General features: G+C 40.4%; 2 protein-coding genes across 2 annotated transcripts; one reads left to right on the forward strand and one right to left on the reverse strand.

Annotated features, from left to right (window-relative positions):
• Positions 1-4,097: 4,097 nt before the first annotated feature.
• Positions 4,098-5,218, reverse strand: LOC115735553 (NDR1/HIN1-like protein 26). Its single transcript, XM_030666844.2, has one exon. The coding sequence runs from the start codon at positions 5,054-5,056 to the stop codon at positions 4,319-4,321; it is 738 nt and encodes a 245-aa protein (XP_030522704.1). The 5' UTR covers positions 5,057-5,218; the 3' UTR covers positions 4,098-4,318.
• Positions 5,219-9,702: 4,484 nt separating this feature from the next.
• On the forward strand, positions 9,703-23,767 carry LOC115732131 (receptor-like serine/threonine-protein kinase SD1-8). The gene is made up of 13 exons (XM_048284349.1): positions 9,703-10,978; positions 11,215-11,334; positions 11,446-11,570; positions 11,638-11,848; positions 11,987-12,224; positions 12,308-12,458; positions 12,626-12,932; positions 19,656-20,951; positions 22,092-22,216; positions 22,284-22,494; positions 22,634-22,871; positions 22,955-23,105; positions 23,273-23,767. Exons 1-13 carry the CDS (start codon positions 9,703-9,705, stop codon positions 23,579-23,581), a joined length of 4,758 nt encoding a protein of 1,585 aa, XP_048140306.1. The 3' UTR covers positions 23,582-23,767.
• Positions 23,768-25,206: the final 1,439 nt, after the last annotated feature.

A 25,206-nucleotide genomic window follows, 5' to 3' on the forward strand; every position in this document is an offset into this window, starting at 1 on the left:
GGCTTTCTCTAGATTGGAGAGCAAGGGCCAAAATTCCTCTCTATCCTCATTTCAAGCATCTTTTCTCACTCACCCATCCATAAAAGTCTCTGCAAAGAAGGATATGTGACTTTCCCATGTTGCACAAGCTAAGGATCATTCTTGTCACACAAGTTAACCTGAATCTCACTAGTTCGTATTGTTATCCCGCGTATGAAAAGCCACACAATTGGATCTTCACCGAAGCATTGAGAAAATCTCAAAGCAAATTCGGTGTATATCCCATGCCTTTTCATCGACCTCACATTAGGAACCCACAACGAAGAAGAAAAGAAGCATACAGAAAAAAAAAAAAGGAAAAAAAGTGGAGGGAATATGTAAAAGCAGCAAAAGAGGCTTGGTTCTATCGCTTCATGGGGAGGGAATTCCACAAGGGCAGAATCTGAAGAGGAAAGATGGAAAAGGGGGTAGAAGGGAAAAAGGAAGAAGAGAATAAGTTTGATTGATTCCATACTTGGCAAAAAAGGATTCTGAACAGGTCATGCTTTTTCTGAGATTGTGCTCGAAAGGCATCTTTCGAGCGATATCGCCAATCGCCAATGTTCTGTCGAAGCGTTTTTTTGAGGCAGATCATAGTAGTCAGATGTTTCTTTGGTCGAATTTAGTTTTCGCTACGTATTAGTGAGGATATATATGAGTGGAAAAAACCAGCACATCTACGTAGAAAACCTGCCGTCAGTGATCCTAAAACAGTGATCGAACAACCGGATGATCAGACACATCACAAAATCACACAACAGTTAATCCGCAATTAGCCAACAAAATCACACAACAGTTAATCCGCAATTAGCCAACAATTTGGTGAACTCAACCTCTACCTCCAATGCTAGTCACAGTTATCTTGGTTGAAACGAATACGGCATCATGCCCAAATTTGGATCTACCATAAATACAATGAAAGCATCTGGTGACACTGCTAAAAAGAGTTCATCTCGCAAATCAAGGATGTGCTGTGTCAACTTGAACCTAATTTTATCACGCCATAACTTTACCATTGAGGAGGTCCATTTGACACTTATGTTTAGGGCAAAATGCCGATCCCAGATGGTGTATAGTCTGTCAGATCCAGATACTGCGCTGGACCCAGGTTTCCATCTCTCAAATGAACAAAGACATGCATAGGCAGTGAGAATACAATTCAACCGACTATTTGACAAAGGAGAACGTACACTCCATCGATGAAATGGACGCTGACTCCACATTGAGATGATGCTGACTGCTATGCAACGCGTTATAGACAAAATAAGGCTCTTTTCAGGTACACAGGTCACAAATAACTCATACTACATGAGCAGAACAGGAGAAGCCCAAAATCATCTCCCGGATTAAGCGAGAGACAATGCTCACCAAGATGACCAACAGGCAGGCACATCGTTCCAAACCCAACCCTGTCGTTATGAAGAATGCCACGGTAACACTTGCGATGAACTATTCCTATCAAGGTCATAGATGTTGAACAGTCCTACCTTCTCATGATTGGAGGGAAAATAATGTCGCGGAAGGATCTGAAAAAGTATAAGGTAGCCGATTTCTTCAGGTACCAATCGTTTCAGCTCTGTTTCTATGTACTGATGACAACATTATAGGTAGATCATGTATGGACGCTCCATTAACCATAGTTAACCATTCTAACGGAACAATAAAACCAAATGAAAACATTAAACTCCACATTGTATGCATTCATATCACTTGAAGATTCATAATCATACAACTACATATGGAGAGGTTGGCACCCTTGAGGATCATCAACCAAAAGGAAAACTCATGGAGTGTGTTCAGTGTATGTAGCCCAGATCATTACTTCATACCCAGAAGAAATAGCCAATGTAAGTACACCTAAATAAAAATGACAATCCTCATAATATGTGTGTAACAATCCAAAATATTAACTAAGAATAGGAACTGCAGACAGGTATGCTCTTGCAAGGCAGATTAGGCCAACTATCAGAATCTAGATTTCTCAGTATCCACCAACTCAATTCAAGTTACCAATCACACATCACTCAATTCAAGTTACCAATAGTCATAGAATGAATGGTCATAGAAAAAATCCAATCTCATAAATCAACGCATACACTGAGCTCAGTCAACTTTCAAGAATGTGATCACCATTTTTAAACCTATTTCTTCAAAGACCTCCAACTAAATTTCACGAGTTATGCATTAATTTTAATCAACTACATCAACACTACTGCTCAAAAACTTTGTTTACAATCTTGTTCAAATTTTATAGTTTAAAGCTGCTCCTGCAGGCTGTGAATAAGAAGAACATCTATTCCTGTTGTTAGAGGCAAATCATAGCCTTTCTAGTGAGTTTTCATAATTCCAGAGGCAGAAACCTTCTTTTGAGACTTTTCTAAATCTGTAAAGTTCAGAGCTCCCCCAGCGAGTGGTCCAATAAAAGAACATCTGGTTCCTGCTGGCTGCTGTTAGAGGCAGAATTTAGCACTTCAGTGAGTCTTGATAACTCCAGAGAAGAAATCTCCTGCTCTACCATTTTTTTCCTCTTTCACAGTATCTCGCAACCTTCCTAAAGCGAGCATGGTCAACTAATATCTTAGGCTAGCATTTGCCCACCTGAGTTCAAGTAATTATCCTCGCATTATAAATACAGATGTTCATGGTAAACAAAAATTAGATCAACTCATTTGCCTAAGCTTGTGACCCCTCGATTCAGTCATAGTTAATCAGTACTAGCAGAGTCATCTGCATGCCTTATTAATGCCCACTAACTATAACTCACGTCCATTCATGAAAACTCTTTAATATCAGTCCTTTAAGCATCTCATTATAGATGCATTTCAGCTCAAGGCTTTGCCATTCGTTGGTTGGGAACAGAAGAAAAAGATCCCCTGTCGTAGTAACCTGTCCAATCTAAACATGAAGGCCAAGCCAGTAAAAGCACCATGTTATATAAATGGACCAAAGAAGAGCTACGTAGGATACCAACTCTGTGCAGCACAACTTGATGAGAGTCCCCATATAGCTAGCACCTAAACATATATCTAAGTAGCTCAGTATTAATATGATGCCTTCAGAAATTCTGTCCGCATCAAATGGTAAGTAGCTTCCAACTCATCTCATGTCTGACACACACACCAAACCTCCAGGCACCCATGAGCTACCAAAATCAGTGAATTAGTCCACTTCAGAGCAACTACATACATCTTAAAGAGAAATGCCAATACCTACCTCTCCTTGCTAAGTGTAATCATCTATTTGAATAGTTTATTCAGCAGTAAGTGCAGCCATCCTCTGAAATTGAGGCACTCACATTCCAAGAGAGAAGAAAGAAAAAGGTGATCGAAGGCAAAAAGAAATTCTCTCTCAGTAGACAAGTGCATAAATTCGGTCACAATGCCTTCAGATACTCTAACCTCCTTGAGATTGATTATTTTCAAGAACTCCTTCAGATTGAATTGCTTTCCTACCCAAATTTTCAATCTCCCCCACCCCCTCTCCCAAATCATAGCATAAGATACTTATGGTGGCCAAGGACTCACAAACATGATGTTGTGCCTAATCTAACCTAACCAACCATGATTATTGGGAAGCTTGAAAATGCCCAAAAGCCCTAAAAGCTCCACGCACCGCCCAGCAAGGAGCTCATCTGGTCAGATTATCTTTTAGAACAACGAACATGACAATGCTTCCAATAAAACATAAGACCGATGCAAACAACGGATTACTATGAAAGCAAGAAGTTAACGTCTCCCACGCTTCCTTATATCTCAGTGTCCAATTCCTTGATTAGAATTACTCGCACCAGAGACAGAACAAATTTAAATATCACTCTCTCAAACAGAAGGATGCTTGAAGACTTTCATCCATTATAAAGCACAAAAGATTCAGCCAAAGGCTTCTTCCTAAGTCGTGGGCAAAGCTCAAATGAACACGAGATATGGGTAACACACCAATTTTCCAGCAAGATAGAACCAAATAGTATTAGACTCGGTAATTCTCTTAACTTCTTACGCTACAGCAGCAGGATGAGATGACAACAAGCTAAGCTGTGACAATTAAATTGATGCAAAAAATGAATCCAATGTGAATATAACTAGAAACTTGGAAAGATAAATCTACATCTATACTATGAACAAATTAATGATCATAACCATAACAACTATCATACGGGAATTAAAATGTACATCTATACATCCATTCCATTCCGACGATAATCTCACGAAAAGAAGAAGAAGGTATCTTTATCCAACTTAAACCACATTCTGATTGGGAAAAGAACAACAGAAAAATTGAAAAAGCAACGATCACATCTTACTCATAGACCAACCCTGCACTCTCTCACTCCACCGGTCAGCTTCCCCGTTCCATTATTCGGCGGAAGCCCCACCGCCAGGTTGACACAAAAAACCCTAATCAACCGCCGTCGCGCGCGCCACCATCCAGCTTTGAACCGAGCCAAGGCCAAAAGCCTCACTTGGAAGCTCACGGCTCCCCTCGCTCTCTCCGCATTTATTTCGCTCACGGCCCAGCCGTCCACATACGTGTCCACAGCCGCGAAACTCGCCTGGACAACCGTCTGATTCCTCGTCCCCTGATCGAACGGCGGCAGCCGCGTCGCGCTCAAGGACTCGGACTTGTAGAAGATGGAGGACGCGATGTCGGCGTAGGATATCTTCATCTTCTTGTTAGGGTTCGCGACCTGGAACTGGACGAGCCAGTCGCCGGAGACGTGCTGCGACGAGTTGGAGACGGAGAAGTTGGTGACCGTCAGGGACTGGACCCGGAACTCGGGGAGCCGGGGCCGGAGGACGAGCCAGACGATGAAGAGCACGGTGCCGATGATGACGAAGAAGGCGATCATCGCCACCAGGAAGTAGCGGAGGAAGGTGGCGCGCCGGTCCGGGGCATAGTACTGGTAATTGGCGTACTGGGGGGGAGGCGCGGCGTAAGGGTAGGAGGCGTTGGAGTGCGCCCCAGGAGGATAGCCGTTGGAGTAGGCTCCCGGGGGAGGCGCGGGGTAGCCGGTGACCGGAGGTCTGGAATTATCGGCCATGGGGAAGGAGGCTGGGAAGGTCTTTCTTCTTCTCCTCTTATGTGGGTTTTCCCTCTTCTGGTGAGATGAGAGAGAAAAATGGAAGCTTTAAGAGAGAGAAAGAGACAGGTTAGGAATTCTTTGAGGAGAAGGAGGAAGGCGGTGCTTGATTTCTTGCTGATCAGCTTCCCCCCTCCCTCACTCCTTCCATGTATTTTAGGTTAGAATTACAAGTCATCTAATTTGATCATTCAATTTGGAAAAATGAGATTTTCTTGCAGGTCAAAGAAATTAGAAAGATGAGGTGAGTGAGCCGCTGTTTTGGATTTTGTACATAATGGGTGAGTAACGGGCTCTAAGCATGACTTTAAAAAGCTTAATCTGAACTCTAAGACACAAAAATTTGAGGTATTTCTTTGAGGTAAATGAAAGAAAAACACCTTTTGTCTTAATTTGAAGGGTGATGGTGGGGAAGGTAAACTCCACGTCATTCGCGGATGGCTACCGCCGGCTAAGCTTGTATAGTAGGGACCCGAGCTTGGGGTGAGCCATCGGAGTTTCGGCTCCTGCGTTGTCGGTCTATGCTTCCACAATGCTTTATATAACTAGCTCGCTGGCAACATATCCCGGTTATAAGCACTGTGTGAGTTATGACTTTTTTGTTGTTGAATAACAATTTCCATCAAGACAAATGAATAATTTTAAAAATATTTTTTTAAAAACATAATATTTTTTTGTGTCGCTTGAAATAATTAGTTAATGAAATATGTTTCCATTACCGATGATAATTTATGTCTACATATTATCGTAGGCGTTGAAAATATCATTCGTTGATTCATTTTCATAAGAGAAGCAAAAAAAAAAAAATCATTTTTCGAGGATATACTTTTCAAATGATTCATTTTTCACGAAACAAACGCACTTTAATCACTTATTCGGACTTAATGGGCGCTCCAAGTGCTTTTTTAAGCAACTAATTTTAAGCGACAATTATAAATTTTCAATGTGCTTATTTGCTTGTGCTGAAAATGCTGAATGGACCTATTTTTTACTTTGAAGAGAAAATATTGTCTTGACCGACGTGTCAATATATTTCTTGTCAATATTTTTCTTCCTTTAATTTAAAATTTTACGGACTCATAAATTGCCAAATAACGGCTCAAAAATGTTTTTGTCAGCTGTGTTCGTTAAAAAAAAAAAATACATTATCCGATAACTAGCCACCATTTCAAATATAGTTGACTACAAACTTATGGACGCCACTTATGAAAAATATAAAGGACACAAGAAGAAGTCAAAAGTCAACCCGCTCTTGATCACTACCCATCTCATTGACCATATTTTTATCAAATTCGAATTGCTCTGACTTTAATCTTTGCAATATATGGAGTTCGGAATGAAAAAAAAAATGAAGAAACTAAACAAAATTAAGCTATCTTTAAAATTCCGTTTATTTAGTGAAAAATAAATTACTTAAAAAAAATATTAGTATTAAATGATCGCTTGCATTGCTTGAAATAATTAGACAATAAAAAATATCTTCATTATCAACAACAATTTATGTCTAAATAATTTCGTAGACGGTACAAATATTTTTCACTTGTTCATTTTTCTCAAGAGATACTATCCATCATTTTAAAGAAAATATTGTCTAAATTATTCGTTTTTTACGAAGTAAATGGAGAATCGATGGTCCCTTATTACATATTCCGAGTCCACATGGTCTGTTTGGAAGCGTAAACTATGTACAGTTACATTGATGAGAATTGTACATTCTATGGTATATTCTTTTCGGAATTAAGGGGACTGAGTATCGAAATTTGAATTTTTTGAGTTGGGCTTGATCATAAGCCCGGCAATTCGAAATAGTGAATAGAGAAGTCGAGGGCCGAGCCCATCTTTATATGTCAGAGCTTTGGAGATGTGGGCCATTACTATTGGGCCCCGGCCCAAAAAATTGACCAACAATGCCATGAACAAAAATAAAGAGAGAAAGAATTCACGGGTGGGGCCACAACACGCATATGATTCATATTTGCCCCGGTACAATGAAAGGTATGCTAAGCATGAGTAAAAAGTTTAACCCATTAAATGACGTGGAAGATTCTTAGTGGAACACCTGGCATTGAAAATCGCGTCTATGTAAATACTAGAGGTAAATTTTTTTTTTTTATAAAAAAGTCCATCTCCCGTTGTTGACGTGATGAGTATAAAAGCCGTATCCTACGGGATAAATGTGAAACTTTACCGAAGCAAAAGTTACAAAGTGAGTCTAATAAGATCGAGTTAGGATTGTTGCGTGCATCGCATCAATTTATATATTTTTGTGCGATTTGCTACAATCAATTATCAATTTCATGCCACATGTATCCATAGAGATTCCTACACGAGGAGATGGATTCAATTGGATCATGTAACACGATGATTTTATTTATGTTTGGCTGCTAGAGTATTGTCTAATAATCGAAAATCACAGTTATTTTGTTTATTTCATAGAAAATAAGTAATTTGAAATAGTCGTATTGTTTGAAATAATTAGTCGATTGGATTTTATTTATTTATTTATTGTGGACAACAACTTATGTTTAGACATCTTCATAGATAGTGAAAATATTTTTCTTTTTATTCATCGCAAGCGAGTATTTTCGGGAAATATTATTCAAATCATTCATCATTGTCTATGATGATAGGTCTAAGTCCAACCAAAGTCAGCGGGTGTTGTTGCTTCCATCTGAATTTGGGCAAGAAGATATCATTCAATTGAATAATTAGCCAAATTGGAGGCTGAGGGACCAACTCAAAAATCTTTTCTACTTTTCATTTGGAACTCCATATATTCTACAACTCAAGTCAGGCAGAAGAGATGAGGAGAAAATAGACAAACGCCATGTCATTTATACATTTTTTCACTCGAACCAATTAAAGCTTGACACATGAATAGACCTGGAATTAAAAAAAATATAAAAAATAAAAATTTCTCACTCTTCCTCCCCTCTCCTTCTTCGTTGCTTCCCCTTCTCCCTTCCTGCAATTTTGCTAGAGTTCAAACTCAGGGTTTTTTTCCCCAAAATATGGTTAAAATAAATTACCAATTTAAGTATTTTTGTAAAATTTTTTACCAATTTAAGGCACGTGCGCCTCCCAAAGAGGCGCATAGTGGGAGGCGCACCACGTGCCTTTTTTCTTACTGCACATTTTATGTTTTTTTTATATATATTGTTTTATATTCATAATAATGTTTATTATAAAATATATATTTATACAACTCCGATGACGACGACGACGACGACACGGCAACAACTCATGGGTGCCTCCCTTCGCCGACCCACTGCTGGAGGACTCCTGTGCCCCGCAAGCCCACGAATTTCGTGCCGTCGCCGCACTCGTGAGTTATCGTCGTGTCGTCGTTGTCTTTCGAGTTGTATAAATATATACGTTATAAATAAATTTATTATAAATATAAAAAAAGTAAAAATACGTAAAATGTGCTGCCAAAAAAAAAAAAAAACCAAAAAAAATTAAGGTTGTGCACCTGTAATAGAGGCCTGCATGCCCTAATTCGGTAATTTTTTTTTCAAAAATCCTTAAATTGGTAATTTTTTTAGCATATTTTGAGAAAAAGCCCTCAGACTCACAGCCCGCCCGCTCCTCCCCCGCCATCCCCTTGAGCCAAGTCAGCAGCTGAGCCCAACCTCCCCATCTCGCTTCGCCGTGCCAATGGCCAAATTTCCGGCGGCGCATCTAAGGCAACACCATCAGGCGTCCAACCCTCTTCGTCGACCGCTGTCGTTCGCGGCCATGGATGAGCTGCTGTCGCTGGAGCCATGGTAGCAGATCTGCACCCGTGGCGGGGAACGACTCATGGACTGTCAAGCTTCCACTCTGTCGTGCTTTCGGTCGGCTCCTTCTTCCTCTGTAGTAGCTCGCCCTCGGCTGGTGGTCGGCCCCTTCCGTGGCCGAGCCACCTCTCCATGTCACGGCGGCTCGTGGTTGTTGCCCGTCCAGACCTGGTATTGCCCATGGTTGCAAGCCATGGACGGGGGAGCTCAAACATAAGAACAAGGTAGACGCAGGAGCTTGAACGCAGTCCATGGCTGGCGATTCCGCCGGTGGAGGTCAGCCTAATCAAGGCACCGGCGACTTTGCCGGAGGCGACGGCGGGGGAGGAGCGGACGGGCTGGCGGCTGTGAGTCTCCGGCCAGATCTGAATCATAGCAAAATTGCAGCGAAGGAGAGGGGAGGAAGAGAGAGAAATTTTTATTTTATATATATTTTTAATTCCAGGTCATATCCAAGTGTCAAGCTTTAATTGGTTCAAGGGCACTTGTCAACTCTGAATATTTTCTCGTTGTGCAAGAGTCGGTTGAAACACGGCGCCAGCGGTCAAAAACATTTATAAGTCTTTTTTTCGGTTTTTAGTACTTTTTGACTTTTTGGCTTTGTTTTTCTTCTAATCAAAAACATTTTCAAGTATTTTTTTTTTATCTTCGTTTTGACTGGTCTTCTTTGCTCGACCCAACGCAGTCCACTCAGGAACTCCCAGAACTTGCTGTTCACCAAACAAAGGTATCTGTCTTCTATCTCTCTTCCTGTTATGCTATTCTGAAAAGTTTGAATCTTTATCTAGGTATTTACTTCGTCTCGTAGATCAAACAGAAGGGTCTGCGATGGCGAATCTTCCTAGCTTCGGCTTCTCCTGCACTTCCATCGTCGTTCTGTCACTGTTGCGACTCTCAAGTGCAGCCGACACCCTCAGTTCCGCTCAATCTATCAGAGAGGGAGAGACGTTAGTTTCCCCGGGTCGAAAGTTTGAGCTTGGTTTCTTCTCTCGCGGAAGCTCGAAGAACTGTTTCCTGGGGATATGGTTCGTGGCGAGTCCTGAAACGGTTGTTTGGGTTGCTAACAGGAACAGTCCGCTCACTGATTCAAATGGTACTCTGGAGTTAAGCAACGAAGGTGAACTTGTTCTTCTGAACCGGTCAAAGAGCGTCATTTGGTCGACCAATTCGACCAAGGTTCTTGGAAACCCAGTTGCACAGCTCCAGGATTCTGGTAACCTTGTTCTTATGGAACGTAACAGTTTAGATCCAGCTGGCTACTCATGGCAGAGCTTTGATTACCCATCAGACACGCTTTTGGTTGGTATGACAGTGGGATGGAACTTTAGAACCGGTTTGGAACGTCATCTGACTTCCTGGAGAAGCACGGACGATCCTTCCCCTGGAGACTATACACTCAGATACAAAATTGACGGTTTACCTCAAATCGAGATAGCCAGCAATGGTTCCGTCAAAGTTTATCGAACTGGGCCCTGGAATGGAATTGGATTCGGCGCTGATGCCAAGGAGTCATCTTCTGTTGTTGAAGTCCGCTCTGTTTACAACGAAACAGATGCCTATTTTGCGATTGAAAGCTTCAAGGAAGATATCACTGCAAGGGTCACATTAAGCCTGGATGGTCCTTTGCAGTGTCTTCTACTGAAGAGTGGAAGCGCAAACTGGGATCCGATTATCTCGTTCCCTTACGACCCTTGTGATAGCTATGGAAATTGTGGCCCTAATGGCGTGTGCCGAGTTAATGAAAGCCCAAGATGCCTCTGCTTGCAGGGTTTTATACCCAAGTCACAAGTAGAGTGGGACATGCTCAATTCGACAGGCGGGTGCTTAAGGAAAGTTCCATTGAATTGTACTCGTCGTGAGGGTTTTACTAAACTTTCGCAGGTTAAGTTACCTGACCTCGTAGATTTCCAGTTATTCAAGAATATGAGCCTTGAGGAGTGCAAGGTTGAGTGTCTAAAGAATTGTTCTTGCATGGTTTATGCTAACTCGGATATTAGAGGAGCAGGCTGCTTGATGTGGTTTGGCGATCTCATTGATATTAGGGAAATTAACATTGTTGGTAATGACCAATATCTCTTCCTACGACTACCTGCTTCTGAATTAGGTAATTACTAATATTGTTATCTGCATTGGCCAATTGGTTTAGCAAAGGCTTTTTTCTTCTTTGTCGCAATCTTTCATTACATGGATGCTTTTGTTGTCAAAGTCAGACTGAGCTATTGTTCTGTCCCTTACTATGTATTTGTCATCTCCAAGTTTCTTCGAATGGAGACAGATTCGTCAGCTTACAGATGAACTCTGTTTCTGAAATTTGTTACTTAACTTCTTCCTGCATGCTAGATTCAAACCATAGTCCAACCAAGAAAATGGTGACTATCACTGTGGCTTCAGCCATTTCGGGATTGCTTATTGCGGTCACGGCATTGAGCATAATTTGGAAAAGAAGAATGAAAAGCAGAGGTAAGCTAAATGCTTTTGTCTTACTTCATATGGTCAAATTCTAGACTGTATTTTTTTTTTTCCTTGTGGAGTTTATAGTATGGTTTGAGAAATTAATTTACATCATTGTAGGCTTGCCAAGTGGGATGGATGACATTGACTTGCCATTGTATGATTTTGCTACAGTTGCCGTTGCTACCAACCATTTCTCTCAAACAAACAAGCTAGGAGCCGGCGGCTTCGGTTCGGTCTACATGGTAATGAGTTATAATCAGTCGGTTCATATAACTACAGAGAGGCCCGCACTAAGTAGCATACATGCAGGGAACTCTTTCCACAGGACAAGAAGTAGCGGTAAAAAGGCTGTCAAAATATTCGGGACAAGGTCCTGATGAGTTTATGAATGAAGTACTTCTAATTGCCAGGCTTCAGCACCGGAATCTTGTTGGACTTGTTGGCTGCTGCGTTGAGGGAGAAGAGAGAATGTTGATTTATGAGTATATGCCAAACAAAAGCTTGGATTATTTCATCTTTGGTCAGAAAAACTTGATCTTTCTGAGTTCCTTTTTGCTCGATTCCTAATACTTTTGTTTCTGTCCATTCAGTCCTTCACCAGAAAATAGAGCTAGACCTAACAACTTGCTTAGTTTTTTATGGGGTTGAGCCTGTGCAGATCATGACAGAAGCTCCTCTTTGGCATGGAAAAGGCGATTTGATATTGCTTTAGGAATCGCTCGAGGACTTCTCTACCTCCACCAGGATTCAAAACTACAAGTGATCCACAGAGACCTGAAAACAAGTAACATCTTGTTAGATGCTGACATGAATCCAAAGATTTCAGATTTCGGCCTGGCAAGGGTCTTTCGAGGAGATGGCACAGAGGCAGAGACGAGAAGAATAGTTGGTACATAGTAAGTTTCTCATCTCGATTCATTTGAACAGCACGCTATCCATCAGTATTTGGAGGGACTGAAGCCTGATTCGCTTGATGCAGTGGTTACATGTCCCCAGAGTATGCTTTCGATGGAAAATTCTCTGTGAAATCAGATGTTTTTAGCTTCGGCGTGCTTTTGTTAGAGATAGTAAGTAGCAAAAGGAATAAAGGATTCCAGCATCCTGATCATCATCACACCCTTCTTGGGCACGTAAGTGGTAGAAAATTATCAAAACCCGCCATTTCCTTTTTCGCTAAACAAGATCGGATGTTCTGTTTCTCTTAAAACCTCATCCTGTTCGTTCTATGTTCCTCTAGACACGTTTTCTATTTCGATGCACGGACAGTGGTTGATCAGGAGGAGTTTATATTTTTTAGGCGTGGATGTTGTGGAGTGAAGGGAGGGCCACAGAACTCATTGATGAATCTGTACGCGCCTCTTTCGTGGTGTCTCAAGCAGAGAGATGTATTCAGGTGGGCTTGCTGTGCGCCCAAAAGTTTCCTAAAGATAGGCCGATGATGTCTAGCGTTGTTTTCATGTTGGCGAATGAAGGAGCATCCTTGCCACCACCGAAAGAGCCAGGTTTCTTCGTCGAGAGAAGTTCGGGTAGCTCAGATGCATATTTAGTTAAAGAAGAATCGAACACAAAGAATGTTGTTACAATCACATTGCCTGAAGGTCGATAGAAATGCTACCGAGGATGTGTCGGCAGAATGTGTACTGACTTTCTCGAGTACAACAAAGGACAGAAGAAGCATACGATGTTGTAGGGTTGAATGACAAATTCTAGCAATGGCTTTTCCTAGACTGTTGGAGATGGGGGATGGAAAACCTTCCACCTTCCTTCGGCATGGCTAATTATTTCAGACCTCTGGTCACCAGTTACCCCACGGTGTCGTCGGGAAGCTACTCCAAGAGCTATCCTTCGACAGCGCATCCAACAATGCCTGTGCTTCCTTAGCTGTAGCTAGTAATTGGTCGGGTAGCTTTCGGGAGTTAATCAACCAAATAACGTGAACTTGTAACTGTGTTTTGTTATAGGTAACCTCAACTAGCTGTAGCTTCATTCCAATATTAAAATGAAAATAAGTGTAGTTAGTAATTGGCTGAAAATCGCTGATGCAACGGTTTAGTCAACACAAGTCATCCTATGTAAATCGGCTGGCACTAATGTAGACAATTTTTGAATTGTGCAAATCTTTAAATCTTATAGTTCTTTTTTCATTTTCTTTTTTTTCCTTTCTTCCTCTGCCAATCACCGAGCAACCACATACAAGGGCAGGCAAGGGTCACCCTTGTCGGATCTGGTTAGAACCGACCTAGCTAAGATCTAGTCGGGTAAAATGAAAGGTATGCTAAGCCTGAGTAAAAAGTCTAACCCATTAAAGGACGTGGCAGAATCTTTTTGGAACAATTGGCATTGAAAATCGCGTATGTGTAAATACTAACGGTGTTAAAAAAAATGTCCATCCCTCATCGTTGACGTGATTAATATAAGAGCCGTATTCTGTAGGATAAATGGAAACTTTATCAGAGCAAAAATCGCGAAAGTGAATCTAATAAGATCGAGTCAAGGTTGTTGCGCACATCGCATCAATCTATGAATTTTTGTGCGATTTGTGACAGTCAATTATTAATTTCATGCCGATTCCTACACGGGGAGATGGATGCAATTGAATCATATAACACGATAATCTTATTTATATTTGGCTGTCGGATTATCGCTTCATAATCTATTATTATAGCCGTTTCGTTTGTTTTGCAGAAAATAAATGATTTGAAATGCTCGTAACATTTGAAATAATTAGTCGACTAAATTCTTTTTTGCATTATCGACAATAACATATGTTTAAACATCTTCATAGATGATGGAAATATTTTTATTTTTGTTCATTTCTATAAGCTTTATGCGGGCGATTCATTTTAAGAAATATTTTTTGAATTATATATTTTTCCCGAAATAAATGGTTGGTGGACGATGGATTCTAAGTCCAACCAAAGTCAGCGGGTGTTGTTCCTTTTCATTTCGAACTTCATATATTCTTAGTAAAAAAAGATGGCCTAAGAGAAGGATCGGTTGACTTTCATCACTTCTCGTGTCCTTTAATTTTTTGACTTTTTGACTTTGTTTTTCTCGTTTTACCTAGTGCAAAACATTTTTAAGTATTTTTTTCTTTTGTCTTCTTTTTGACTTTTTGTTTATTTTGTTTTACCATTTCTTCTTTTCCACTTTCTTCACCTACTGGCAAGTGGAAAACTCTTATCAAGTTATGCACCAAGCAAGATATTGCTATACGTGTCCTCTAAATTCTAAATTAAAGAAAGAAAGGTATTGAGGAGTGGGTTAAGATAATATCTTTTTTCCAAATAAAAGAAAAAGTTAGAATGTTTGAATGTTGTCTCTCGCATTTTCAATTGGTTAAAATAATCACTAGACGTATTAAAATTTAAATCTATTTTTTCAGAACAATGACTACATATAAGACCCGAACATAAAGTAAGTTGTAAACTATGAAGGTTCTTAAATCAGTCTATGCTTTTAGTATGCCCATTGAGTCCAAATAATTGTTAGCAATTATTATTTATTAACAGAAAAGGGAGTTGATATTGACAAAATCTATAGTAATAAAAATCGAGTCATTTACATTTGATACGTAAGTGTTGGAATATATAAATATTAAACCACGCCCTTCTTCTATTAGCTTAAGCTTTTAGAGCAGTTGGCTGTGGTCCCATCAATTCTTTCATGGTATCAGAGCGGGTGGTCCTAAGTTCAAATCTTTCCAGGCCCCTATTTGCCTCCCCAAATGAATATTTCCACGCTTAGTACTAGGCAAAAAGACCGGACTAAGCGTGAGGGGGAGTGTTGGAATATATAAATATTAAACCACGCCCTTCTTCTATTAGCTTAAGCTTTTAGAGCAGTTAGGCGTGGTCCCATCAATTCTTTCAGAAGGGACCGTGGAAAGCTTGGAGACCGATGCCCGAACATTGGCGTGACTGGTCTTCTTTGCTAGACCCATCTCAATCCATTCGAAAAGTTTGAATCTTTATCTGGTTATTTACTTCATCTCGTAGATCAAACGGAAGGGTCCGCAATGGCCGATCCTCCTTTCTGCTTCCTCTGCACTTCCATCGTCGTTCTATCACTGCTGCCCCCGTCGAGTGTAGCCGACACCCCGAGTTCAGTTCAATCTATCAGAGCGGGAGAGACGTTAGTTTCCGCGGGCCGAAAGTTTGAGCTCGGTTTCTTCTCTCCCGGAAGCTCGAAGAACGGTTTCCTGGGGATATGGTTCGCAGTGAGTCCCGAAATGATTGTTTGGGTTGCTAATAGGAACAGTTCACTCACCGATTCAATGAAGGTAAACTTATTATTCTGAACCAGTCAAAGAGCGTCATTTGGTCGATGAATTCGACCAAGGTTCTCAAAAACCCGGTTGCACAGCTCCTAGATTCCGGTAATCTTGTTTTTAGGGAACGTAACAGTTCGGATGCGGCTGACTACTCATGGTAGAGCTTTGATTACCCATCGGACACGCTTTTGGTCGGTATGACATTGGGATGGAACTTTAGAACCGATTTGGAACGTGATCCGACTTCCTAGAGAAGCGTGGACGATCCTTCTCCCGGAGACTATACATTCGGATACCAAATTGATGGTTTACCTCAACTTGAAATAGCTAGCAATGGTCCCGTCAAAGTTTATCGAACTAGGCCATAGAATGGAATTGGATTCGGCGCTATTTCCAAGGATGTGTCTTCGGTTGTGAAAAACTTAGCTGTTTACAACATAATAGATGCCTATTTTGCATTTGAAACCTTCCGGGACGATTTCACTGCCATAGGCACACTAAGCCCCGATGGTGAACTCGAAGTATATAACAAGAGAAAATGGAGATAGTTACAATAGTGTCCAATTTCTTCTCCTTTTCATTTCGAACTTCATGCATTCTAAAACTTCAGTCAAAAGAGATGTCCCGAGAGAAGGGTGGTGAGCAAGAGTTGGTTGATTGTGATCACTTCTCGTGTCCTTTTTCCTTTTTCATTGACGGTGTCCATAATTATTGGATCCAGTTTTTCAAATATGTGGTAGTATGATTGAAACACGGCATCAAAGTCATTTTTAAGTGTTTACTTTTTGTCTTCTTCTTCTTCTTCTTCTTCTTTTTTTTTTTTTGAATTTTTCATTTTGTTTTTCTTGTTTTACCTAGTAAAAAATATTTTTAAGCATTTTTTTTTTGTCTTCTTTTTTGAATTTTTGTTTATGTTGTTTTACCATTTCTCCTTCTCCCCTTTCTTCACCTACTCCCAACAATATGCCAAGCAACTGGAAACTCTTATCAAGTTATGCACCAAGCAAGATATCGCTACACGTGTCATCTAAATTCTAAATTAGAGAAAGAAGAATGTTGACGAGTGGGTTAAGATAATATCTCTTTTTTAAAGAGAAGAAAAAGTGAGGACGCTTGGATGCCGTCTCCCGCATTTTCAATTGGTTAAAATAATCACCACACATATTAAAATTTGAATGTGTTTTTTAGAACAATGATTGCACATAAGACGAGAACAGAAGGTTCTTAAATTAGTCTATGCTTTTGGGATGCCCATTGAGTCCAAATAATTGGTAGCAATTGTTATTTATTGACAGAAAGGTCGTTGATATTGACACCAATAAATAAATAAATAAATAAACAAAAACCGAGTCATTTAGATTTGATGCGTAAAGACCCCGGGAAGGTAGGAGACCAATGGAGCGGTGCGGGAAAGAATCCTTGTTAGACCCGAGCTCGTGTCATTTCAGGAAGAAAACGCACACTTCCATTTATAGAGCCCTGCCCTGCCCGCCAGGTCAACATATTCCCCCTTCCACCGAATCTCTCTCTCTCTCTCTCTCGGGTCCGTCACGATCACTTTAACCAAAAGAAGACCCAAAGGAAAAACTGGTAGGGAAGAGAGAAACGGCACTGTAACATCATCTTTTTTTGTTTTTTTTTTGTCCCCACACTCTCAAAGAGGGAACTCAGCAGCTGTCCTCAACATCAACATCCAACAAAACCCTCCAGAACCCGAAAAGACGATAACACCCCTCTCCCTCGCGTTCACACCACGCTCCCTAATCCAAGAGCTTAGCAGTAAACTCGCTCGCTAATCACAGAGCTTCCAAACAGGGGAAAAGATGGATTTTAACTCGAGAATGCCATCATCGATCACCGACGAACTCCATCGTTACTTAAAAGTTCGACGAACAGCAAAACACGGATATCACGAGAAGCCCAGCCCTAATTAGTGTTACCTTTGAATTGTGCAAATCTTTAAATCTTATAGTTCTTTTTCTTTTTTCTTTTCTTTCTCCGCCGGTTGCAGAGCAACCATAGGTAAGGGCGGGTGAGGGTCGCCTTTGTCGGATCCGGTTAGAACCGACCTAGCTTAGTCTAGCGAGGTTAAAAAAAAAAGGTATGCTAAGCCCGAGTAAAAAGTCTAACCCATTAAAGGACGTGGGAGAATCTTATTAGAATAACTAGCATTGAAAATCGCGTCTGTGTAAATACTAACGGTGTTAAAAAAAAAAAAATGTCCATCCCTCGTTGTTGACGTGGTTAGTATAAGAGCCGTATCCTACGGGATAAATGTGAAATTTTATCAGAGCAAAAATTGCGAAAGTGAATCTAATAAAATCGAGTGAGGGTTGTTGCGCACATCACATCAATTTATGTATTTTTGTGCGATTTGTGACAATCAATTATTAATTTCATGCCAATTCCTACACGGGGAGATGGATGCAATTGAATCATGTAACACGATAATCTTATTTATATTTGGTTGCCCGACTATCGCCCGATAATCGATAATTGGAGCCGTTTCGTTTGTTTCATAGAAAATAAACGATTTGAAATGCTTGTATCGTTTGAAATAATTAATCGACTGAATTTTTTTTTTTTTTTTGCATTATCGACAATAACTTATGTTTGAACATATTCATAGAAGATGGAAATAATTTTATTTTTGTTCATTTCTATAAGCTTTACGTAGGTGATTATTTTTAAGAAATATTTTTTGAATCATTTATTTTTTGCGAAGTAAAAGGAGTGTGATTTTCTTAGTGCGTGATGGGTCCTAAATCCAACCAAAGTGAGCGGGTGTTGTTCCTTTTCACTTCATATATTCTAAAACTTCAGTCAAAAGAGATGGCCTAAGAGAAGGATCGGCTCACTTTCATTACTTGTAGTGTCCTTTTTCCTTTTTCTCTTTGGTGGTGTCCATAATTACTGGATTATGTTTTTTTTTTTTGTGGAAGTATGTCTCTTTATTCATTTCAATAAGCTTCGTGCGAGCGATTATTTTCAGGACATATTATTCGAATCATTCAGATCTGAAGAGTGGCTAGGAAGACTGTTGAACCCAAACCTAGAGAGAAACTTGGTTGAAGGACCCGATCAAGACGAAGGCATGTTTTGCGATTTGCCGCAAATGACGACGGCTCGCTCAGTGCCGGCGGCCATGGACAGACATGGAAGAGCCGGCCAAGACAAAGCTTGTGGCGGTGCTAATGGCCATTGGAAGACGGTCGGCGAGAACGTAAACGGCCCGAAAGAGGAAGAAGAGAGAAAAAACTATTTTTTTTCTTTATTCTAATTCAGTGACATGTGGCAACGTATTATTGGCTAATGTGCGCCACATCAGCAATTGATGTAGCGCTTGGCAATCACTGAATATTTTCTCAGTCAGTAGAGATGACCCAAGAGAAGGGTTGTGTGCAAGACTCGGTTAACTTTGATCACTTCTCTGACCTTTTTCCTTTTTCTCCACGGCCGTGTCTATAATTTCTCTAAATATGTGGTAGTATGATTGAAACACAGCGGTCAAAAACATTCATACGTTTTTTATTATTTATTTATTTTTTACTTTTTGGCTTTTTTTTTCTTGTAGTCGAAAACATTTTTAAGTATTTTTTTTTGTCTTCTTTTTGACTGGTCTTCTTTCTAGACCCAACTCAATCCATTCAGGAACTCGTTCAACTTTGCTTGCTCTTCACCAAACGAAGGCGACTTGTCTTCCATATCTCTTCCTGTTATGCTATTCTGAAAAGTATGATAAATTACATTCAAAATTGTAATAGTTCATAAATGAGTTTGTCCTTTTGGGATGCCCATTAGATTCAAAGAATCGATAGCAATTATCATTCATCAACGGAAAAAAGGTAGATGATATTCAAAGAATTTATATGGTTGGAGACCGATCCATGAACATTTGCTTGTCTAGTCTTCTTGCTTGACCCAGCTCAATCCAATCATAAGTCCCCTAGAACTTGCTCTTCACCAAACAAAGGAGACTGTCTTGTGCATCTCTTCCGGTCATGCTTTTCTGAAAAGTTTGAATCTTTATCTAGTTAATTAGCTCATCTCGTAGATCAAACAGGAGGGTCTGCAATGGCTGATCCTCCTATCTTCTGTTTCTTCTTCACTTCCATCGTCCTTCTGTCACTACTGTGCCTGTCAAGTGCAGCCGACACCCTGAGTTCAGCTCAATCTATTGGAGAGGGAGAGACGTTAGTTTCCCCGGGCCGAAAGTTTGAGCTCGGTTTCTTCTCTGCCGGAAGCTCGAAGAACGGTTTCCTGGGGATATGGCTCGTGGTGAGTCCTGAAACGGTTGTTTGGGTTGCTAACAGGAACAGTCCGCTCACTGATTCAAATGGTACTATGGAAATAAGCAACGAAGGTGAACTTGTTCTTCTGAACCGATCAAAGAGCATCATTTGGTCGACAAATTCGACCAAGGTTCTCCGAAACCCAGTTGCACAGCTCCTAGATTCTAGTAACCTTGTTCTTAGGGATCTAAACAGTTTAGATTCAGCTGACTACTCATGGCAGAGCTTTGATTACCCAACAGACACGCTTTTGGTCGGTATGACATTGGGATGGAACTTTAGAACCGGTTTGGAACGTCATCTGACTTCCTGGAGAAGCGTGGATGATCCTTCCCCTGGAGAATATACATTCAGCTACAAAATTGATGGTCTACCTCAACTCGAAATAGCCAGCAATGGTTCTGTCAAAGTTTCTCGAACTGGGCCCTGGAATGGAGTTGGATTCTCTGCTACTGCCAAGGTGTTCAGTACCGCTGTTAAATCCTTCGCTGTTTACAATGGAACAGATGCCTATTTTGCATTCGAAACCTTCAAGGAAGATATCACTGCAAGGGTCACATTAAGCCCGGATGGTCTTTTGCAGTGTCTTCTACTGAAGAGTGGAAGCGCAAACTGGGATCTGATTTACTCGGCCCCTTACGACCCTTGTGCGAGCTATGGATATTGTGGCCCTAATGGCGTGTGCCGAGTTAACGAAAGCCCAAGATGCCTCTGCTTGCAGGGTTTTATGCCCAAGTCACAAGTAGAGTGGGACATGCTCAATTTGACAGGCGGGTGCATAAGGAAAGTTCCATTGAATTGTACTCGTCGCGAGGGTTTTACTAAACTTTCACAGGTTAAGTTACCTGACCTGGTAGATTTCCAGCTATTCAAGAATAAGAGCCTTAAGGAGTGCAAGGTTGAGTGTCTAAAGAAATGTTCTTGCATGGCTTATGCTAACTCGGATATTAGAGGAGCAGGCTGCTTGATGTGGTTTGGTGATCTCATTGATATAAGGGAAATTAACATTGTTGGTTATGATCAATATCTCTTCCTACGGCTACCTGCTTCTGAATTGGGTAACTACTGATATTGTTATCTGCATTGGCTAATTGGTTTAGCAATGGCTTTTTTCTTCTTTGTTGCACTCTTTCATCACATTGATGCATTCTTTGTCAATGTCAGACTGAACTATTGTTTTCTCCCTTACTATCTATTTCTAATCTCCAAGTTTCTTCGCTGGAGATAGATTCATCAGCCTACAGATGAACTCTGTTTCTAGAACACGTTTAACCCTGGTTTGTTTTTCTTTCAAAATACCCTATGGACTTGATCATTAGTTCCTCCAAGCTTGACCTTATTCTAAAATACCTCATGAACTTAAACAATGACTCAATAACCCCAGAGCTTAGAGCCGATGAAAACAATGGCCAGGCAATGAACACATGCTCGTAGCATGCAAAGTTTAGTTCCTTTTCCGCAGTCATCTTCGTTGAAAAAACGCATTTATTTCGTGCCACTCACGTCCACATAAAAAGTGTTAAAAAGCATTAATCATTCTTGAGCATAGATTGAAAAATTGAAGATGGAGGAACCCTGCAGACGAAGGAGGAGAGAGACAATAAGAGTGTCCAAAAACTTCAGGATTTTATCGCTGGTGTCAGCGCTCGGAGATACTGAGGAGTTATCCTGATGGGTCATTTCATGCCGAGCTTGAGATTGGCTTTAAATTCTTGGTAGAACGTTATGTTTCTCATGTGGAGTTGAAAAGACCTCTGCATCTTTTTATTTCTCATTCGGTCGTTCCTCTGCCCCATCACTAACAGTAATCTGCTCTTCTTTTATATTGAATTCTATTATCTAATAAAACTTTTAGTTCATCGTCAGCATCAAGTAGGTGTTGAAAGCATGGCGCTTGAGTCGCTGCGTCTGTGTACATTAATTCGGACACTGTGTCCAACTTCAATTGTTTGTATCTCTTCACATTGAAGTAATTATCAAAGGATGAATATTAACTTCTTCCTGTATGCTAGATTCATTCCGCAGCCTATCCAAGAAACTGGTGACTATCACTGTGGCTTCAGCCATTTCAGGATTGCTTATTGTTGGCACGGCGTTGAGCATAATCTGGAAAAGAAGAATGAAAAACCGAGGTAAGCTATTTTTTTTTCTTGTGGAGATTATGTTATGGTTTGAGAAACTATTTACATCCCTTGTAGCCCTGCCAAGTGGGATGTATGACATCGACTTGCCATTGTATGATATTGCTACCGTTGCCATTGCTACCAACCATTTCTCTCAAACAAACAAGCTAGGAGCCGGCGGCTTCGGTTCGGTCTACAAGGTAATGAGTTATAATCAGTCGGTTCATATAACTACAGAGAGGCCTGCACTAAGTAGAATACATGCAGGGAACTCTTTCCACAGGACAAGAAGTAGCGGTAAAAAGGCTGTCAAAATATTCGGGACAAGGTCCTGATGAGTTTATGAATGAAGTACTTCTAATTGCCAGGCTTCAGCACCGGAATCTTGTTGGACTTGTTGGCTGCTGCGTTGAGGGAGAAGAGAGAATGTTGATTTATGAGTATATGCCAAACAAAAGCTTGGATTATTTCATCTTCGGTCAGAAAAACTTGATCTTTCTGAGTTCCTTTTCGCTCGATTCCTAATACTTTTGTTTCTGTCCATTCAGTCCTTCACCAGAAAATAGAGCTAGACTCTAACAACTTGCTTAGTTTTTTATGGGGTTGAGCTTGTGCAGATCATGACAGAAGCTCCTCTTTGGCATGGAAAAGGCGATTTGATATTGTTTTAGGAATCGCTCGAGGACTTCTCTACCTCCACCGGGATTCAAAACTACAAGTGATCCACAGAGACCTGAAAACAAGTAACATCTTGTTAGATGCTGACATGAATCCAAAGATTTCAGATTTCGGCCTGGCAAGGGTCTTTCGAGGAGATGGCACAGAGGCAGAGACGAGAAGAATAGTTGGTACATAGTAAGTTTCTCATCTCGATTCATTTGAACAGCGCGCTATCCATCGGTATTTGGAGGGACTGAAGCCTGATTCGCTTGATGCAGTGGTTACATGTCCCCAGAGTATGCTTTCGATGGAAAATTCTCTGTGAAGTCAGATGTTTTTAGCTTCGGCGTGCTTTTGTTAGAGATAGTAAGTAGCAAAAGGAATAAAGGATTCCAGCATCCTGATCATCATCACACCCTTCTTGGGCACGTAAGTGGTAGAGAATTATCAAAACCCGCCATTTCCTTTTTTGCTAAACAAGATCGGATGTTCTGTTTCTCTTAAAACCTCATCCTGTTCGTTCTATGTTCCTCTAGACACGTTTTCTATTTCGATGCTCGGACAGTGGTTGATCATGAGGAGTTTATATTTTTTAGGCGTGGATGCTATGGAGTGAAGGGAGGGCCATGGAACTCATCAATGAATCTGTATGCGCCTCTTTCGTGGAATCTCAAGCAGAGAGATGTATTCAGGTGGGCTTGCTGTGCGCCCAAAAGTTTCCTAAAGATAGGCCGATGATGTCTAGCGTTGTCTTCATGTTGGCAAATGAAGGAGCATCCTTGCCACCACCGAAAGAGCCAGGTTTCTTCGTCGAGAGAAGTTCGGGTAGCTCAGATGCATATTTAGTTAAGGAAGAATCCAACACAGAGAATGTTGTTACAATCACATTGCCTGAAGGTCGATAGAAATGCTACCGAGGATGTGTCGGCAGAATGTGTACTGACTTTCTCGAGTACAACAAAGGACGGAAGAAGCATACGATGTTGTAGGGTTGAATGACAAATTCTAGCAATGGCTTTTCCTAGACTGTTGGAGAAGGGGGATGGAAAACCTTCCACCTTCCTTCGACATGGCTAATTATTTCAGACCTCTGGTCACCAGTTACCCCACGGCGCCGTCGGGAAGCTACTCCAAGAGCTATCCTTCGACAGCGCATCCAACAATGCCTGTGCTTCCTTTGCTGTAGCTAGCAATTGGTCGGCTAGCTTTCGGGAGTTAATCAACCAAATAACGTGAACTTGTAATTGTGTTTTGTTATAGGTAACCTCGACTAGCTGTAGCTTCATTCCAATATTAAAATGAAAATAAGTGTAGTTAGTAATTGGTTGAAAATCGTTGATGCAACGGTTTAGTCAACGCGAGTCATCCTATGTAAACCGGCTGGCACTAACGTAGGCAATTTTTGAATTCTGCAAATCTTTTAATTTTAGAACTGACCTAGCTAAGATCTAGCCAGGTAAAATGAAAGGTATGCTAAGCCTGAGTAAAAAGTCTAACCCATTAAAGGCCGTGGAAGAATCTTTTTGGAACAATTGGCATTGAAAATCGCGTCTGTGTAAATACTAACGGTGTTAAAAAAAAATGTCCATCCCTCGTCGTTGACGTGATTAATATAAGAGCCGTATTCTGCGGGATAAATGTGAAACTTTATTAGAGCAAAAATCGTGAAAGTGAATCTAATAAGATCGAGTCATGGTTGTTGCACACATTGCATCAATTTATGAATTTTTGTGCGATTTGTGACAATCAATTATTGATTTCATGCCGATTCCTACATGGGGAGATGGATGCAATTGAATCATATAACACGATAATCTTATTTATATTTGGCTACTGGATTATCACCTCATAATCCATTATTATAGCCGTTTCGTTTGTTTAGCAGAAAATAAATGATTTGAAATGCTCGTAACGTTTGAAATAATTAGTCGACCGAATTCTTTTGTGCATTATCGACAATAACATATGTTTAAACATCTTCATAGATGATGGAAATGTTTTTATTTTTGTTCATTTCTATAAGCTTTATGCGGGCGATTCATTTTAAGAAATATTTTTTGAATTATATATTTTTCACGAAATAAAAGGTTGGTGGACTATGTAGTCTAAGTCCAACCAAAGTCAGCGGGTGTTGTTCCTTTTCATTTCGAACTTCATATATTCTTAGTCAAAAAAGATGGCCTAAGAGAAGGATCGGTTGACTTTCATCACTTCTCGTGTCCTTTTATTTTTTGACTTTTTGACTTTGTTTTTCTTGTTTTACCTAGTCAAAAACATTTTTAAGTATTTTTTCTTTTGTCTTCTTTTTGACTTTTTGTTTATTTTGTTTTACCATTTCCTCTTTTCCCCTTTCTTCACCTACTGGCAAGTGGAAAACTCTTATCAAGTTATGCACCAAGCAAGAAATCGCTATATGTGTCCTCTACATTCTAAATTAAAGAAAGAAAGGTATTGAGGAGCGGGTTAAGATAATATCTTTTTTTCAAATAAAAGAAAAAGTCTAAACGTTTGAATGTCGTCTCTCGCATTT

This window comes from Rhodamnia argentea, chromosome 8, assembly GCF_020921035.1.
Source record: "Rhodamnia argentea isolate NSW1041297 chromosome 8, ASM2092103v1, whole genome shotgun sequence".
Classification (NCBI taxonomy): Eukaryota; Viridiplantae; Streptophyta; class Magnoliopsida; order Myrtales; family Myrtaceae; genus Rhodamnia; species Rhodamnia argentea.

Coding starts and splice junctions, on each gene's coding strand:
- LOC115735553 (XM_030666844.2), bottom strand. CDS start 5,056: ATGGCCGATAATTCCAGACCTCCGGTCACCGGCTACCCCGCGCCTCCC.
- LOC115732131 (XM_048284349.1), top strand. CDS start 9,703: ATGGCGAATCTTCCTAGCTTCGGCTTCTCCTGCACTTCCATCGTCGTT. Junction 12,225..12,307: donor AGAAGAATAGTTGGTACATA/GTAAGTTTCTCA, acceptor CGCTTGATGCAG/TGGTTACATGTCCCCAGAGT. Junction 12,933..19,655: donor CACATTGCCTGAAGGTCGAT/AGAAATGCTACC, acceptor CTCATCTCGTAG/ATCAAACAGGAGGGTCTGCA.